The sequence below is a fragment of the Scyliorhinus canicula genome, chromosome 3, assembly GCF_902713615.1.
Source record: "Scyliorhinus canicula chromosome 3, sScyCan1.1, whole genome shotgun sequence".
Taxonomy (NCBI): Eukaryota; Metazoa; Chordata; class Chondrichthyes; order Carcharhiniformes; family Scyliorhinidae; genus Scyliorhinus; species Scyliorhinus canicula.
The window spans coordinates 5,105,609-5,123,718 of record NC_052148.1 but is presented as its reverse complement, the minus strand read 5'-3'; the positions used below and the strand labels follow the sequence as shown (position 1 = coordinate 5,123,718).

The 18,110-nt window shown below is 45.9% G+C and overlaps 1 protein-coding gene across 1 annotated transcript in view; it reads left to right on the top strand.

The window, feature by feature from the left end:
- Positions 1 to 18,110, top strand: part of LOC119963790 — a 1,053,439-nt gene that overhangs the window by 625,655 nt on the left and 409,674 nt on the right. The window contains exons 85-91 of the mRNA XM_038793076.1: positions 9,944 to 10,076; positions 12,004 to 12,143; positions 12,877 to 13,009; positions 14,094 to 14,233; positions 14,963 to 15,095; positions 17,030 to 17,169; positions 17,900 to 18,032. Of these exons, the coding sequence (XP_038649004.1) occupies positions 9,944 to 10,076; positions 12,004 to 12,143; positions 12,877 to 13,009; positions 14,094 to 14,233; positions 14,963 to 15,095; positions 17,030 to 17,169; positions 17,900 to 18,032 (952 nt within the window). The remainder of the gene's footprint in view (positions 1 to 9,943; positions 10,077 to 12,003; positions 12,144 to 12,876; positions 13,010 to 14,093; positions 14,234 to 14,962; positions 15,096 to 17,029; positions 17,170 to 17,899; positions 18,033 to 18,110) is intronic.

The following is an 18,110-nucleotide window of genomic DNA, read 5'->3' as shown; positions in this document are numbered from 1 at the left end:
TGTTCAGTTTTTATCTGAGAAAGGACGGACTGGAGGTTGTGCAAAGGAGATTCACTAGGTTAATCCCAGAGCTGAAGGGGTTGGATTACGAGGAGAAATTGCATAGTCTGGGTCTGTACTCGTTGGAATTTGGAAGGATGAGGGAGGGATCTTCTAGAAACATATAAAATTATGAAGGGAATAGATAGGATTGATGCTGGCAGGTTATTTCCACTGGGGTGAAAGCAGAACTAGGGGGCATAGCCTCAAAATAAGGGGAAGTAGATTTAGGACTGAGTTTAGGAGGAACTTCTTCACCCAAAGGGTTGTGCATCTATGGAATTCCTTGCCCAGTGAAGCAGTTGAGGCTCCTTTATTAAATGTTTTTTAGACAAAGATGGATTGCTTTTTGAAGAATAAAGGGGTTCAGGGTTATGGTGTTCCGGCCAGAAAGTGGAGCTGCGTCCACAATAGATCAGCCATGATCTCATTGAATGTTGGAGCAGGCTCGAGGGGCCATGTGGCCTACTCCTGCTCCTAGTTCTTATGTTCTTATGTTCTTATGTGCCTGTCAGGCAGGGAGGAAGTGGTCAAGCGAGGGACCCGTGGTTTACTAAAGTAGTTGGATCACTTGTCAAGAGGAAGAAAGAGGCTTATGTCAAGATGAGACGTGAACGTTCAGTTAGGGTGCTCGAGAGTTACAAGTTCGCTGGGAAGGATCTGAAGAGACAGCTCCGAAGAGCCAGCCAGATCAAGGATAACCCTAAAGCTTTCTATAGGTATGTCAGGAATAAAAGAATGACTAGGGCAAGAGGTGGGCCTGTCAAGGGATGTTGTGCGTGGAGTCCGAGGAGATAGGAGAGGTGCTGAATGAATATTTTTCATCAGTATTCACACAGGAAAAAGACAATGTTGTTGAGGAGAATAATGAGGTACAGGCTACTCGACTTAAAGGGCTTGAGGTTCATGAGGAGGAGGTGTTAGCAATTCTGGAAAGTGTGAAAATAGATAAATCCCCTGAGCTTGATGGGATTTATCCTAGGATTCTCTGTGAATTAAGGGAAGAGATTGCTGAGCCTTTGGCTTTGATCTTTATTGCTGAGCCTTTGGCTTTGATCTTTGTTTTGCACTGAGTGCTGAGCTTGTTGCATTTGAGTGCTACAGTGAGAGTTTGGTGACTGAGGGAGTTAGGTGAGAAGGGAGTAAGGTGCTCTTTACATTTCATTTCCTATATTTATCAAAGAGCATGAAGGGAGCCAGGAGTTTAGAGTACAGCTGACTGGAAGCAGAGTCGGAGGGTGGAGGTCCAGTTGGTCCACGGGGCAGCTAATTCTGTAAAGTAAGAGGGGATGGAGGCTAGGGCAGTTACATGCTCCTCCTGTAGGATGTGGGTGGTGAGGGATACCACTGGTGTCCCCGCTGACTATACCTGCGGGAAGTGCACCCAACTCCAGCTCCTCAGAGACCGTGTTAAGGAACTGGAGCTGGAGCTGGATGAAACTTCGGATCATCCGGGAGGCAGATGGGGTTATCGAGAAGAGTTACAGGGAGGTAGCCACACCAAAGGTACTGGACAAGAGTAGCTGGGTTACAGTCAGGGGAAAGAAAACTAACAGGCAGACAGTGCAGGGATCCCTCGTGGCCGTTCCCCTTCAAAACAAGTATACCGTTTTGGATGCTGTTCGGAGGGATGACCTACCGGGGGAAGGCCCCAGCGGCCAGGTCTCTGGCACTGAGTCTGGCTCTGGGGCTCAGAAGGGAAGTGGGGAGCATAGAAAAGCAATAGTAATGGGAGATTCAATGGTTAGGGGAATAGATAGGAGATTCTGTGGTCGCAAGCGAGACTCCCGAAAGGTATGTTGCCTCCCGGGTGCCAGGGCCAGCGATGTCTCGGATAGTGTCTTCAGGATCCTGAAGGGGGAGGATGAGCAGCCAGAAGTCGTGGTGCACATTGGTACCAACGACATAGAGAGGAAAAAGGGTGTGGAGGTAATAAACAAGTTTAGGGAGTTAGGCTGGAAGTTAAAGGCCAGGACAGACAGAGTTGTCATCTCTGGTTTGGTGCCGGTGCCACGTGATAGCGAGGCTAGGAATAGGGAGAGAGTGCAGTTGAACACATGGCTGCAAGAATGGTGTAGGAGGGAGGGCTTCAGGTATTTGGATAATTGGAGCGCATTCTGGGGAAGGTGGGACCTGTACAAGCAGGACGGGTTGCATCTGAACCAGAGGGGCACCAATATCCTGGGGGGGAGGTTTTCTCGTACTCTTCGGGAGGGTTTAAACTAATTTGGCAGGGGAATGGGAACCGGATTTGTAGTCCAGCAACTAAGGAAGCCGATATTCAGGACGCCAAAGCACGTAGTGATGCAGTGGAGAAGGTAACACTGACAAAGGAGAGTACTTGCAGGCAAGGAGATGGGTTGAAGTGTGTACACTTTAATGCAAGAAGCATCAGGAATAAGGTGGGTGAACTTAAGGCATGGATCGTTACCTGGGACTACGATGTGGTGGCCATCACGGAAACCTGGATAGAAGAGGGGCAGAAATGGTTGTTGGAGGTCCCTGGTTATAGATGCTTCAACAAGATTAGGGAGGATGGTAAAAGAGGTGGGGGTGTGGCATTGTTAATTAGAGATAGTATAACAGCTGCAGAAAGGCAGTTCGAGGGGGATCTGCCTACTGAGGTAATATGGGTTGAAGTCAGAAATAGGAAAGGAGCAGTCACCTTGTTGGGAGTTTTCTATAGGCCCCCCAATAGCAGCAGAGATGTGGAGGAACAGATTGGGAAACAGATTTTGGAAAGGTGCAGAAGTCACAGGGTAGTAGTCATGGGTGACTTCAACTTCCCAAACATTGAGTGGAAACTCTTTAGATCAAATAGTTTGGATGGAGTAGTGTTTGTGCAGTGTGTCCAGGAAGCTTTTCTAACACAGTATGTAGATTTTCCGACCAGAGGGGAGGCCATATTGGATTTAGTACTTGGTAATGAACCAGGGCAGGTGATAGATTTGTTAGTGGGGGAGCATTTTGGAGGTAGTGACCACAATTCTGTGACTTTCACTTTAGTTATGGAGAGGGATAGGTGCGTGCAACAGGGCAAGGTTTACAATTGGGGGAAGGGTAAATACAATGCTGTCAGACAAGAATTGAAGTGCAGATGTTGGGAACATAGATTGTCAGGGAAGGACACAAGTGAAATGTGGAACTTGTTCAAGGAACAGGTACTGCGTGTCTTTGATATGTATGTCCCTGTCAGGCAGGGAAGAGGTGGTCGAGTGAGGGAACCATGGTTGACAAGAGAGGTTGAATGTCTTGTTAAGAGGAAGAAGGAGACTTATGTAAGGCTGAAGAAACAAGGTTCAGACAGGGCGCTGGAGGGATTCAAGATAGCCAGGAGGGAACTGAAGAAAGGGATTAGGAGAGCTAAGAGAGGGCATGAAAAATCTTTGGCAGGTAGGATCAAGGAAAACCCCAAGGCCTTTTACACATATGTGAGAAATATGAGAATGACTAGAGGGAGGGTAGGTCCGATTAAGGACAGTAGCGGGAGATTGTGTATTGAGTCTGAAGAGATAGGAGGTCTAGAACAAGTATTTTTCTTCAGTATTTACAAACGAGAGGGGCCATATTGTTGGAGAGGACAGTGTGAAACAGACTGATAAGCTCGAGGAGATACTTGTCAGGAAGGAAGATGTGTTGCGTGTTTTGAAAAACTTGAGGATAGACAAGTCCCCCGGGCCTGACGGGATATATCCAAGGATTCTATGGGAAGCAAGAAATGAAATTGCAGAGCCGTTGGCAATGATTTTTTCGTCCTCGCTGTCAACAGGGGTGGTACCAGAGGATTGGAGAGTGGCGAATATCGTGCCCCTGTTCAAAAATGGGAATAGGGATAACCCTGGGAATTCGAGGCCAGTTAGTCTTACTTCGGTGGTAGGCAAAGTAATGGAAAGGGTACTGAGGGATAGTATTTCTGAGCATCTGGAAAGACACTGCTTGATTAGGGATAGTCAGCACGGATTTGTGAGGGGTAGGTCTTGCCTTACAAGTCTTATTGACTTCTTTGAGGAGGTGACCAAGCATGTGGATGAAGGTAAAGCAGTGGATGTAGTGTACATGGATTTTAGTAAGGCATTTGATAAGGTTCCCCATTGTAGGCTTGTGCAGAAAGTAAAGAGGCATGGGATAGTGGGAAATTTGGCCAGTTGGATAACAAACTGGCTAACCGATAGAAGACAGAGAGTGGTGGTGGATGGCAAATATTCAGCCTGGAGCCCAGTTATCAGTGGCATACCGCAGGGATCAGTTCTGGGTCCTCTGCTGTTTGTGATTTTCATTAACGACTTGGATGAGGGAGTTGAAGGGTGGGTCAGTAAATTTGCAGATGATACGAAGATTGGTGGAGTTGTGGATAGTGAGGAGGGCTGTTGTCGGCTTCAAAGAGACATAGATAGAATGCAGAGCTGGGCTGAGAAGTGGCAGATGGAGTTTAACCCTGACAAGTGTGAGGTTGTCCATTTTGGAAGGACAAATATGAATGCGGAATACAGGGTTAACGGTAGGGTTCTTGGCAATGAGGAGGAGCAGAGAGATCTTGGGGTCTATGTTCATAGATCTTTGAAAGTTGGCACTCAAGTGGATAGAGCTGTGAAGAAGGCCTATGGTGTGCTAGCATTCATTAACAGAGGGATTGAATTTAAGAGCCGTGAGGTGATGATGCAGCTGTACAAAACCTTGGTCAGGCCACATTTGGAGTACTGTGTGCAGTTCTGTTCGCCTCATTTTAGGAAGGATGTGGAAGCTTTGGAAAAGGTGCAAAGGAGATTTACCAGGATGTTGCCTGGAATGGAGAGTAGGTCATACGAGGAAAGGTTGAGGGTGCTAGGCCTTTTCTCATTAGAACGGAGAAGGATGAGGGGCGACTTGATAGAGGTTTATAAGATGATGAGGGGAATAGATGGAGTAGACAGTCAGAGACCTTTTCCCCGGGTGGAACAAACCATTACAAGGGGACATAAATTTAAGATAAATGGTGGAAGATATAGAGGGGATGTCAGAGGTAGGTTCTTTACCCAGAGAGTAGTGGGGGCATGGAATGCATTGCCTGTGGAAGTAGTTGAGTTGGAAATGTTAGGGACCTTCAAGCGGCTATTGGAGAGGTACATGGATTATGGTAGAATAAAGGAGTATAGATTAATTTCTTCTTGAGGGCGGCACAGTAGCATTGTGGATAGCACAATTGTTTCACAGCTCCAGGGTCCCAGGTTCGATTTCGACTTGGGTCACTGTCTGTGTGGAGTCTGCACATCCTCCCCGTGTGTGCGTGGGTTTCCTCCGGGTACTCCGGTTTCCTCCCACAGTCCAAAGATGTGCAGGTTGGGTGGATTGGCCATGAAAAATTGCCCTTAGTGTCCAAAATTCTATTATTAACCTAGGACAAAAGTTCGGCACAACATCGTGGGCCAAAGGGCTTGTTCTGTGCTGTATTTCTCTGTCTCTATCTATCTTTATGTTATCTTTGCCTACAGGAATAGTGCCAGTCGGTTGGAGGACAACAAATGTTGTCCCCTTGCTCAAGAAGGGGAATAGAGACAACCCCCGGTAACTATAGACCAGTGAGCCTTACTTCTGTTCTGGGCAATGTCTTGGAAAGGTTCATAACAGATAGGATTAATAATCATCTGGTAAGGAATAATTTGATTAGTGATAGTCAACACGGTTTTGTGAAGGGTAGGTCGTGCCTCACAAACCTCATTGAGTTCTTTGAGAAGGTGACCAAACAGGTGGTCGAGCGGAAACCAGTTGATTGGTGCACATGGATTTCAGTAAAGCGTTTGATAAGGTTCCCCACGGTAGGCTATTGCAGAAAATACAGAGGCATGGGATTCAGGGTGATTTAGCAGTTTGGATCAGAAATTGGCTAGCTGGAAGAAGACAAAGTTGATAGGAAATGTTCAGCCGGAGTTCAGTTACTAGTGGTGTACCACAAAGAAGTTAGGGCAGCACGGTAGCATTGTGGATAGCACAATCGCTTCACAGCTCCAGGGTCCCAGGTTCGATTCCGGCTTGGGTCACTGTCTGTGTGGAGTCTGCACATCCTTCCCGTGTGTGCGTGGGTTTCCTCCGGGTGCTCCGGTTTCCTCCCACAGTCCAAAGATGTGCGGGTTAGGTGGATTGGCCATGATAAATTGTCCTTAGTGTCCAAAATTTCCCTTAGTGTTGGGTGGGGTTACTGAGTTATGGGGATAGGGTGGAGGTGTTGACCTTGGGTAGAGGGTAGGGTGCTCTTTCCAAGAGCCGGTGCAGACTCGATGGGCCGAATGGCCTCCTTCTGCACTGTAAATTCTATGTAAGATCTATGTAAGTGTTTTGGGGCCATTGCTGTTTGTCATTTTTATAAATGAACTGGAGGAGGGCGTACGAGGATGGGTGACTAAATTTGCAGATGGCACTAAAGTCGGTGGAGTTATGGACAGTGCGGAAGGCTGTTGCAAGTTACAGAGGGACAGAGATAAGCTGAAGAGCTGGCTGAGAGATGGGAAATAGAGTTTAATGCAGAAAAGTGTGAGGTGATTCATTTTGGAAGGAATAACAGGAAGACAGAGTACTGGGCTAATGGTGAGATTCTTGGGTGTGTGGATGAGCAGAGGGATCTCGGTGTCCACGTACATAGATCCCTGAAAGTTGCCACCCAGGTTGATAGGGTCGTGAAGAAGGCATACGGTGTGTTAGCTTTTATTGGCAGAGGAATTGAGATCGGAGCCATGAGGTCAAATTGCAGCTGTACAAAACTCTGGTGCGGCCACATTTAAACACAGAAACATAGAACAGTACGGCACAGAACAGGCCCTTCGGCCCTCGATGTTGTGCCGAGCAATGATCACCCTACTCAAGCCCACGTACCTCCCCTATACCCGGAACCCAACAACCCCCCCCCCCCCTTCACCTTATTTTAGGACACTAAGGGCAATTTAGCCTGGCCAATCTACCTAACCCGCACATCTTTGAACTTTGGGAGGGAAGCGGAGCACCCGGAGGAAACCCACGCAAACACGGGGAGAACGTGCAGACTCCGCACAGACAGTGACCCAAGCCGGGAATCGAACCAGGACCCTGGAGCTGTGAAGCAAATATGCTAACCACTATGCCACCGTGCTGCCCATAAAACATTTGGAGTGTTGCGTGCAATTCTGGTCACTGCATTACAGGAAGAATATGGAAGCATGGTAAGGGTGCAGAGGAGATTCACCAGGATGTTGCCTGGTATGGAGGGAAGACCTAATAAGGGAAGGCCGAGGGACTTGAGGCTGTTCTCATTAGAGAGAAGAAGGTTCAGATGTGACTTAATTGAGGCATACAAGATGATCAGAGGATTAGATACGGTGGGCAGTGAGAACCTTTTTTCCTCGGCTGCTGATTTCTAGAACGAGGGTACACAGCTTTCAATTGAGGGAGATAGATACAGGACAGATATCAGAGGTAGGTTCTTTACTCAGAGAGTAGTAAGGCTGTGGAATGCCCTGCCTGCAACAGTAGTGGACTCGCCAATATTAAGGGCATTTAAATGGTCATTGGATAAACATATGGATGATAATGGGATACTGTAGATGGGCTTGACAGTGGTTTCACAGGTCGGTGCAACATGGAGGGCCGAAGTGCCTGTACTGTTCTATGTTCTATGTTCTGAAGTGAGTCAGGACATTTTACTGCATTAAAGACACTGTTATCAATGCAAGTTGTTTGTGATCAGTGCCAGCATCTCAAATCTTTGCTCAGATATCTTCCCGTTCCTCATCATTTCAACTCAGTCAGATTCTGTTACCTTTCTGCTACATGTGTACATTTAAGGTCTCATTCTACTCACACAGCGACTATCCCAGCATTATCAAACCTTCGCTTCTCAGACATCACGAGGAAAAGTTTCCGGATGGACTGGGATCAGTAAATTTGCTGATGACACAAAGATTGGTGGAGCCATGGATGAGGTGCAGGGCTGTTGCAGGCTGCAAAGAGACATTGATAGGATGCAGAGCTGGGCTGAAAAATGGCAGATGGAGTTTAACCCTGATAAGAGTGAGGTGATTCATTTTGGGAGAAAAAAATTGAATGCGGTTTACAGGGTCAACGGCAGGGTTCTGAGGAATATGGAGGAACAGAGAGATCTTAGGGTTCATGTCCACAGATCTCTGAAGGTTGCCACTCAAGTGGATACAGCGTGAAGAAGGCTTATAATGTGTTAGCGTTTATTAACGGGGGCTTGAGTTTAAGAGCCGCGGGGTTATGCTGCAACTGTACATGACCCTGGTGAGACCACATTTGGAGCATTGTGTGCAGTTCTGGTCACCTCATTACAGGAAGGATGTGGAAGCATTGGAAAGGGTGCAAAGGAGATTTACCAGGATGCTGCCTGAATTGCAGAATAGGTCTTATGAGGAAAGGTTGAGGGAGCTAGGGCTTTTCTCCTTGGAGCGGAGGAGGATGAGAGGTGACATAATAGAGGCTGAGAAAATGATGAGGGGTTTAGGGTGTTGCCCTGCCTGCAACAGTAGTGGACTCGCCAATATTAAGGGCATTTAAATGGTCATTGGATAAACACATGGATGATAAGAGAATAGTGTAGATGGGCTTGACAGTGGTTTCACAGGTCGGCGCAACATGGAGTGTCTAAGTGCCTGTCCTGTTCTATGTTCTATGTTCTGAAGTGAGTCAGGACATTTTGCTGCATTAAAGACACTGTTATCAATGCAAGTTGTTTGTGATCAGTGCCAGGATCTCAAATCTTTGCTCAGATGGCCTCCCTTTCCTCATCATTTCAACTCTGTCAGATTATGTTACCTTTCTGCTACATGTGTACATTTAAGGTCTCATACTTCTCCCACAGCGAATATCCCAGCACCATCAAACTTACGTTTCTCAGACATCACGAGGAAAATTTTCCGAATGGACTGGGATCATGGATCGGACGAGGCGGTCCAGTACAGAATCAGCTGGGTTCCATCTGCAGGAGGGGACAAAAAAGAGGTGATGAAATCCATACTTTCTGCTTCTGTGTAGCTCCAGCTGATTTTTAAATTTGCCTTGCAACATGCGATTGTGAAGCAAAACCGCTGTCAGCCAGATCTGTATATGTATGAAAATGTTCCTCCTTTCCAGGAACAATGTTTCATTGTATCCTTGTAATCCTTTCCACACTTGCTAATGAGTTGCATTCTCTGTTGGCCGTGGGGGCATGATCACACTGAAAACAGCAGGTATTTTCCATTCCCAACAGGGACACGCAAAGACACGGGCAGGACTGGAAAATTTGGAGATTGTCAAAAACTCAATTGGGTGGGATGAGCTCTTTGAACCGTAACCTGCAGAAACATCAGCACATTCTTTCTGAATGGCATTACTGTACTAGAAGATGATCAGAAAACTGCTTTCCGCACGGACCATATGCTGCTTAGTATTGAGATGTTGGGCTCAGTTGCCCACACAAAGAAGAGCATTTGCGCAATGAACAAAACCGTCCAAATTAGTTTATTCCTTCAATTGAATTTTCTGCAGAAATACTCCACATGAACACGAGGGAATGCCACTGAAATGAAATGAAATGAAAATCGCTTATTGTCACGAGTAGGCTTCAATTAAGTTACTGTGAAAAGTCCCTAGTCGCCACATTCCGGCGCCTGTCCGGGGAGGCTGGTACGGGAATCGAACCGCCCTGCTGGCCTGATTGAAAAACCAGCTATTTAGCCTGGTGAGCTAAACCAACCCCTGGTGAGCTAAACCAGCCTGGTGAGCTAAACTGGGAAAGGTGGCTGCAGCCAAGGGTTGGTAAAGGATTTTAAGGTTCTTGTGGCCCCCTGAGTGATATCAAATTCAAACATCCCCATTTAATTAAGGGAATCAGTTTGCAGAAAACAAATTGGTTTCATGCACTGAACGTATCTTGACCTTCGCTTTATGCCTGTTCTTCCAGATGATTATAAATGGCAATGATACAAGCCAGGTTTTAGATAACCTGAATCCTGACACCAAATATGATGTTTCCCTTACTGCCATCTACCCAGACAAGAAGGAAAGTGATGACGTCTCAGCCTCCGAACGTACATGTAAGTCTTTAGTATATAAAAATCTCCATTAGTCTTTTCTCCCCCCCTTTCCCATTATCTTCAAATATTGAAAAGAGGACAAAGTGACATGGAGGCCATTTGGCTCAGCGTGTCTGCACCGACCCTCTGAAAGAGCAACCGGACTAGGCCCACTCCCCTGCCCAAACCCTGAAACCCCCACTAACCGGCACATCTGGGACTATTTAGCACGAGCAATCCACCTAATGTGCACATCTTTGGACTGTGGGAGAAAATCGGAGGAACCAAGGAAACCCACAAAGACACGGAGAGAACGGAAAAGCGCCACACAGACAATCTACCGAGGCAGGAATTGAACGCAGTTCTCTGGCGCTGTGAGGCAGCAGTGATAACCCAACCCCTGATTAATCTATGCCTCCCTGAACTTGCCTCCTCTTTTATTCATGGTCCCCCTTCCCCAACCCCTTATCTATTCCTTATAGAAAAATGATTGGCCTCATCCCATTTCCCCACTACCAGGGCGTAACTTGTCGATACAAAGGGAAATAACAATCATGTTTGTATTTATCTAACATAGTTTAACAGTCTCAAGTATCTTTACTGGATGACATCAGCAGATTGATAATCATTTCAGTTAAACTAGTGATGTTTGTGTTTAGAGAACTTGAAACAATATTGCCCCATCCCGTTTTGCTGAAGGTGAAAGGGGCGGCATGTGGCACAGTGGCTAGCACTAGGACTGCGGCACTGAGAAGACCGAGGGTGGTGATGGATGGCAAATTTTCAGACTGGAGACGAGTTACCAGCGGTGTAACACTGGGTTCTGTGCTGGGTCCTCTGCTATTTGCTGTACCAGCCTCCCCGAACAGGCGCCGGATTGTGGCGACTAGGGGCTTTTCACAGTAACTTTATTTGAAGCCTACATGTGACAATAAGTGATTTTCATTTCATTTCATTTCATTTGTGATTTTTATCAATGACTTGGAGGAGGGGGCTGAAGGCTGGGTCAGTAAATTTGCTGATGACACAAAGATTGGTGGAGTCATGGATCAGGTGCAGGGCTGTTGTAGGCTGCAAAGAGACATTGTTAGGATGCAGAGCTGGGCTGAAAAATGGCAGATGGAGTTTAACCCTGATAAGTGCGGGTGATTCATTTTGGTAGAAAAAAATTGAATGCGGTTTACAGGGTCAACGGCAGGGTTCTGAGGAATATGGAGGAACAGAGAGATCTTGGGGTTCATGTCCACAGATCTCAGAAGGTTGCCACTCAAGTGGATACAGCGTGAAGAAGGCTTATAGTGTGTTAGCGTTTATTAACGGGGGCTTGAGTTTAAGAGCCGCGGGGTTATGCTGCAACTATACATGACCCTGGTGAGACCATATTCGGAGCATTGTGTGCAGTTCTGGTCACCTCATTACAGGAAGTATGTGGAAGCATTGGAAAGGGTGCAAAGGAGAATTACCAGGATGCTGCCTGAATTGCAGAATAGGTCTTATGAGGAAAGGTTGAGGGAGCTAGGGCTTTTCTCCTTGGAGCGGAGGTGGATGAGAGGCGACATAATAGAGGTTGAGAAAATGATGAGGGGTTTAGGGTGTTGCCCTGCCTGCAACAGTAGTGGACTCGCCAACATTAAGGGCATTTAAATGGTCATTGGATAAACACATGGATGATAATGGGATAGTGTAGATGGGCTTGACAGTGGTTTCACAGGTCGGCGCAACATGGAGGGCCGAAGTGCCTGTACTGTTCTATGTTCTATGTTCTGAAGTGACTCAGGACATTTTACTGCATTAAAGGCACTGTTATCAATGCAAGTTGTTTGTGATCAGTGCCAGGATCTCAAATCTTTGCTTAGATATCCTCCCTTTCCTCATCATTTCAACTCTGTCAAATTTTGTTACCTTTCTAGTACATGTGTACATTTAAGGTCTCATTCTTGTCCCACAGCGACTATCCCAGCACCATCAAACCTACGTTTCTCAGACATCACGAGGAAAAGTTTCCGGATGGACTGGGATCATGGATCGGAGGAGGCGGACCTCTATAGAATCAGCTGGGTTCCATCTGCAGGAGGGGACAAAAAAGAGGTGATGAAATCCATACTTTCTGCTTCTGTGTAGCTCCAGCCAATTTTTAAATTTGCCTTGCAACATGCGAGTGTGAAGCAAAACCGCTGTCAGCCAGATCTGTATATGTATGAAAATGTTCCTCCTTTCCAGCAACGATGTTTCATTGTATCCTTGTAATCCTTTCCACACTTGCTAATGAGTTGCATTCTCTGTTGGTCGTGGGGGCATGATCACACTGAAAACAGCAGGTATTTTCCATTCCCAACAGGGACATGCAAAGACACGGGCAGGACTGGAACATTTGGAGATTGTGAAAAACTCAATTGGGTGGGATGAGCTCTTTGAACCGTAACCTGCAGAAACATCAGCACATTCTTTTTGAATGGCATTACTGTACTAGAAGGTGATCAGAAAACTGCTTTCCGCACGGACCATATGCTCCTTAGTATTGAGATGTTGGGCTCAGTTGCCCACTCAAAGAAGAGCATTTGCGCAATGAACAAAACCGTCCGAATTAGTTTATTCCTTCAATTGAATTTTCTGCAGAAATACTCCACATGACCACGAGGGAATGCCACTGGGAAAGGTGGCTGCAGCCAAGGGTTGGTAAAGGATTTTAAGGTCCTTGCGGCTCCCTGAGTGATATTAAATTCAAACATCCCCATTTAATTAAGGGAATCAGTTTGCAGAAAACAAATTGGTTTCATGCACTGAACGTATCTTGACCTTCGCTTTCTGCCTATTCTTCCAGATGATTATAAATGGCAATGATACAAGCCAGGTTTTAGATAACCTGGATCCTGACACCAAATATGATGTTTCCCTTACTGCCATCTACCCAGACAAGAAGGAAAGTGATGACGTCTCAGCCTCCGAACGTACATGTAAGTCTTTAGTACATAAAAATCTCCATTAGTCTTTTCTCCCCCGTACCGATTTTCTTCAAATATTGAAAAGAGGACAAAGTGACATGGAGGCTCTTTGGCCTTGTGTGTCTGCACCGACCCTCTGAAAGAGCAACCGAATTAGGCCCACTCCCCTGCCCAATCCCTGAAACCCCCACTAACCGGCACATCTGGGAATATTTAGCATGAGCAATCCACCTAATGTGCACATCGTTAGATTGTGGGAGGAAATCGGAGGAACCAAGGAAACCCACAAAGACACGGAGAGAACGTACAAGCGCCACACAGACAACCTACCGAGGCAGGAATTGAACCCAGTTCTCTGGCGCTGTGAGGCAGCAGTGATAACCCAACCCCTGATTAATCTATGCCTCCCTCAACTTGCCTCCTTTTTTATTTATGGACCCGCTTCCCCAACCCCTTATCTATTCCTCATAGAAAAATGATTGGCCTCACCCCATTTCCCCACTACCTGGGCGTAACTTGTCTATACAAAGGGAAATAACAATCATATTTGTATTTATCTAACATAGTTTAACAGTCTCAAGTATCTTTACTGGATGACATCATCAGATTGCTATCCATTTCAGTTAAACTAGTGATGTTTGTTTTTAGAGAATTTGAAACAATATTGGCCCATCCCGTTTTGCTGAATGTGAAAGGGGCGGCATGTGGCACAGTGACTAGCACTGGGACTGCGGCACTGAGAAGACAGAGGGTGTTGCCCTGCCTGCAACAGTAGTGGACTCGCCAATATTAAGGGCATTAAAATGGTCATTGGATAAACACATGGATGATAATGGGATAGTGTAGATGGGCTTGACAGTGGTTTCACAGGTCGGCGCAACATGGAGGGTCGAAGTGCCTGTACTGTTCTATGTTCTGAAGTGAATCAGGACATTTTACTGCATTAAAGGCACTGTTATCAATGCAAGTTATTTGTGATCAGTGCCAGTATCTCAAATCTTTGCTCAGATATCCTCCCTTTCCTCATCATTTCAACTCAAATTTTGTTACCTTTCTGCTACATGTGTATATTTAAGGTCTCATTCTTCTCCCACAGCGACTATCCCAGCACCATCAAACCTACGTTTCTCTGACATCATGAGGAAAATTTTCCGGATGGACTGGGACCATGGATCGGAGGAGGCGGACCTCTACAGAATCAGCTGGGTTCCATCTGCAGGAGGGGACAAAAAAGAGGTGATGAAATCCATACTTTCTGCTCTGTGTAGCTCCAGCTAATTTTAAAATTTGCCTTGCAACATGCGAGTGTGAAGCAAAACCGCTGTCAGCCAGATCTGTACATGTCTGAAAATGTTCCTCCTTTCCAGCAACGATGTTTCATTGTATCCTTGTAATCCTTTCCACGCTTGCTAATGAGTTGCATTCTCTGTTGGTCGAGGCGGCATGATCACACTGAAAACAGCAGGTATTTTCCATTCCCAACAGGGACAGGCAGTCACGGGCAGGACTGGAAAATTTGGAGATTGGCCAAAACTCAATTGGGTGGGATGAGCTCTTTGAACCGTAATCTGCAGAAACATCAGCACATTCTTTCTGAATGGCATTACTGTACTAGAAGGTGATCAGAAAACTGCTTTCCGCACGGACCATATGCTCTTTAGTATTGAGATGTTGGGCTCAGTTCCCACTCATAGAAGAGCATTTGCGCAATGAACAAAACCGTCCAAATTAGTTTATTCCTTCAATTGAATTTTCTGCAGAAATACTCCACATGAACACGAGGGAATGCCACTGGGAAAGGTGGCTGCAGCCAAGGGTTGGTAAAGGATTTTAAGGTCCTTGTGGCCCCCTGAGTGATATCAAATTCAAACATCCCCATTTAATTAAGGGAATCAGTTTGCAGAAAACAAATTGGTTTCATGCACTGAACGTATCTTGACCTTCACTTTGTGCCTATTCTTCCAGATGATTATAAATGGCAATGAGACAAGCCAGGTTTTAGATAACCTGGATCCTGACACCAAATATGATGTTTCCCTTACTGCCATCTACCCAGACAAGAAGGAAAGTGATGACGTCTCAGCCTCCGAACGTACATGTAAGTCTTTAGTATATAAAAATCTCCATTAGTCTTTTCTCCCCCCCTTTCCCATTATCTTCAAATATTGAAAAGAGGACAAAGTGACATGGAGGCCATTTGGCTCAGCGTGTCTGCACCGACCCTCTGAAAGAGCAACCGGACTAGGCCCACTCCCCTGCCCAAACCCTGAAACCCCCACTAACCGGCACATCTGGGACTATTTAGCATGAGCAATCCACCTAATGTGCACATCTTTGGATTGTGGGAGGAAATCGGAGGAACCAAGGAAACCCAAAAAGACACGGAGAGAACGTAAAAGCGCCACACGGACAATCTACCGAGGCAGGAATTGAACCCAGTTCTCTGGCGCTGTGAGGCAGCAGTGATAACCCAACCCCTGATTAATCTATGCCTCCCTCAACTTGCCTCCTCTTTTATTTATGGACCCGCTTCCCCAACCCCTTATCTATTCCTCATAGAAAAATGATTGGCCTCACCCCATTTCCCCACTACCTGGGCGTAACTTGTCTATACAAAGGGAAATAACAATCATATTTGTATTTATCTAACATAGTTTAACAGTCTCAAGTATCTTTACTGGATCACATCATCAGATTGCTATCCATTTCAGTTAAACTAGTGATGTTCGTTTTTAGAGAACTTGAAACAATATTGCCCCATCCCGTTTTGCTGAATGTGAATGGGGCGGCATGTGGCACAGTGGCTAGCACTGGGACTGCGGCACTGAGAAGACAGAGGGTGGTGATGGATGGCAAATTTTCAGACTGGAGACGAGTTACCAGCGGTGTACCACAGGGATCAGTGCTGGGTCCTCTGCTATTTGCCGTCCCAGCCTCCCCGAACAGGCGCCGGATTGTGGCGACTAGGGGCTTTTCACAGTAACTTTATTTGAAGCCTACTTGTGACAATAAGCGATTTTCATTTCATTTTCATTTCATTTCATTTCATTTGTGACTTTTATCAATGACTTGGAGGAGGGGGCTGAAGGCTGGGTCAGTAAATTTGCTGATGACACAATGATTGGTGCAGTCATGGATGAGGTGCAGGGCTGTTGTTGGCTGCAAAGAGACATTGATAGGATGCAGAGCTGGGCCGAAAAATGGCAGATGGAGTTTAACCCTGATAAGTGCGAGGTGATTCATTTTGGTAGAAAAAAATTGAATGCGGATTACAGAGTCAACGGCAGGGTTCTGAGGAATGTGGAGGAACAGAGAGATCTTAGGGTTCATATCCACAGATCTCTGAAGGTTACCAGTCAAGTGGATACAGCCGTGAAGAAGGCTTATAGTGTGTAAGCTTTTCTTAACAGGGGGCTTGACTTTAAGAGCCGCGGGGTTATGCTGCAACTGTACATGACCCTGGTGAGACCACATTTGGAGCATTGTGTGCAGTTCTGGTCACCTTATTACAGGAAGGATGTGGAAGCATTGGAAAGGGTGCAAAGGAGATTTACCAGGATGCTGCCTGGATTGCAGGATAGGTCTTATGAGGAAAGGTTGAGGGAGCTAGGGCTTTTCTCCTTGGAGCGGAGGAGGATTAGAGGCGACATAATAGAGGTTGAGAAAATGATGAGGGGTTTCGGGTGTTGCCCTGCCTGCAACAGTAGTGGACTCGCCAACATTAAGGGCATTTAAATGGTCATTGGATAAACACATGGATGATAAGAGAATAGTCTAGATGGGCTTGACAGTGGTTTAACAGGGCGGCGCAACACGGAGGGCCGAAGTGCCTGTACTGTTCTATGTTCTGAAGTGACTCAGGACATTTTACTGCATTAAAGGCACTGTTATCAATGCAAGTTGTTTGTGATCAGTGCCAGTATCTCAAATCTTTGCTCAGATATCCTCCCTTTCCTAACCATTTCTACTCTGTCAGATTCTGTTACCTTTCTGCTACATGTGTACATTTAAGGTCTCATTCTTCTCACACAGCGACTATCCCAGCACCATCAAACCTACGCTTCTCAGACATCACGAGGAAAAGTTTCCGGATGGACTGGGACCATGGATCGGAGGAGGCGGACCTCTACAGAATCAGCTGGGTTCCATCTGCAGGAGGGGACAAAAAAGAGGTGATGAAATCCATACTTTCTGCTTCTGTGAAGCTCCAGCTAATTTTAAAATTTGCCTTGCAACATGCGAGTTTGAGCAAAACCACTGTCAGACAGATCTGTATATGTTTGAAAATGTTCCTCCTTTCCAGCAACGATTTTTCATTGTATCCTTGTAATCCTTTCCACACTTGCTAATGAGTTGCATTCTCTGTTGGTCGAGGCGGCATGATCACACTGAAAACAGCAGGTATTTTCCATTCCCAACAGGGACATGCAGTCACGGACAGGACTGGAAAATTTGGAGATTGTCAAAAACTCAATTGGGTGGGATGAGCTCTTTGAACCGTAACCTGCAGAAACATCAGCACATTCTTTCTGAATGGCATTACTGTACTAGAAGGTGATCAGAAAACTGCTTTCCGCACGGACCATATGCTCTTTAGTATTGAGATATTGGGCTCAGTTGCCCAGTCAAAGAAGAGCATTTGCAGAATGAACAAAACAGTCCAAATTAGTTTATTCCTTCAATTGAATTTTCTGCAGAAATACTCCACATGAACACGAGGGAATGCCACTGGGAAAGGTGGCTGCAGCCAAGGGTTGGTAAAGGATTTTAAGGTTCTTGTGGCCCCCTGAGTGATATCAAATTCAAACATACCCATTTAATTAAGGGAATCAGTTTGCAGAAAACAAATTGGTTTCATGCACTGAACGTATCTTGACCTTCGCTTAATGCCTATTCTTACAGATGATTATAAATGGCAATGAGACAAGCCAGGTTTTAGATAGCCTGGATCCTGACACCAAATATGATGTTTCCCTTACTGCCATCTACCCAGACAAGAAGGAAAGTGATGACGTCTCAGCCTCCGAACGTACATGTAAGTCTTTAGTATATAAAAATCTCCATTAGTCTTTTCTCCCCCCTTACCAATTATCTTCAAATATTGAAAAGAGGA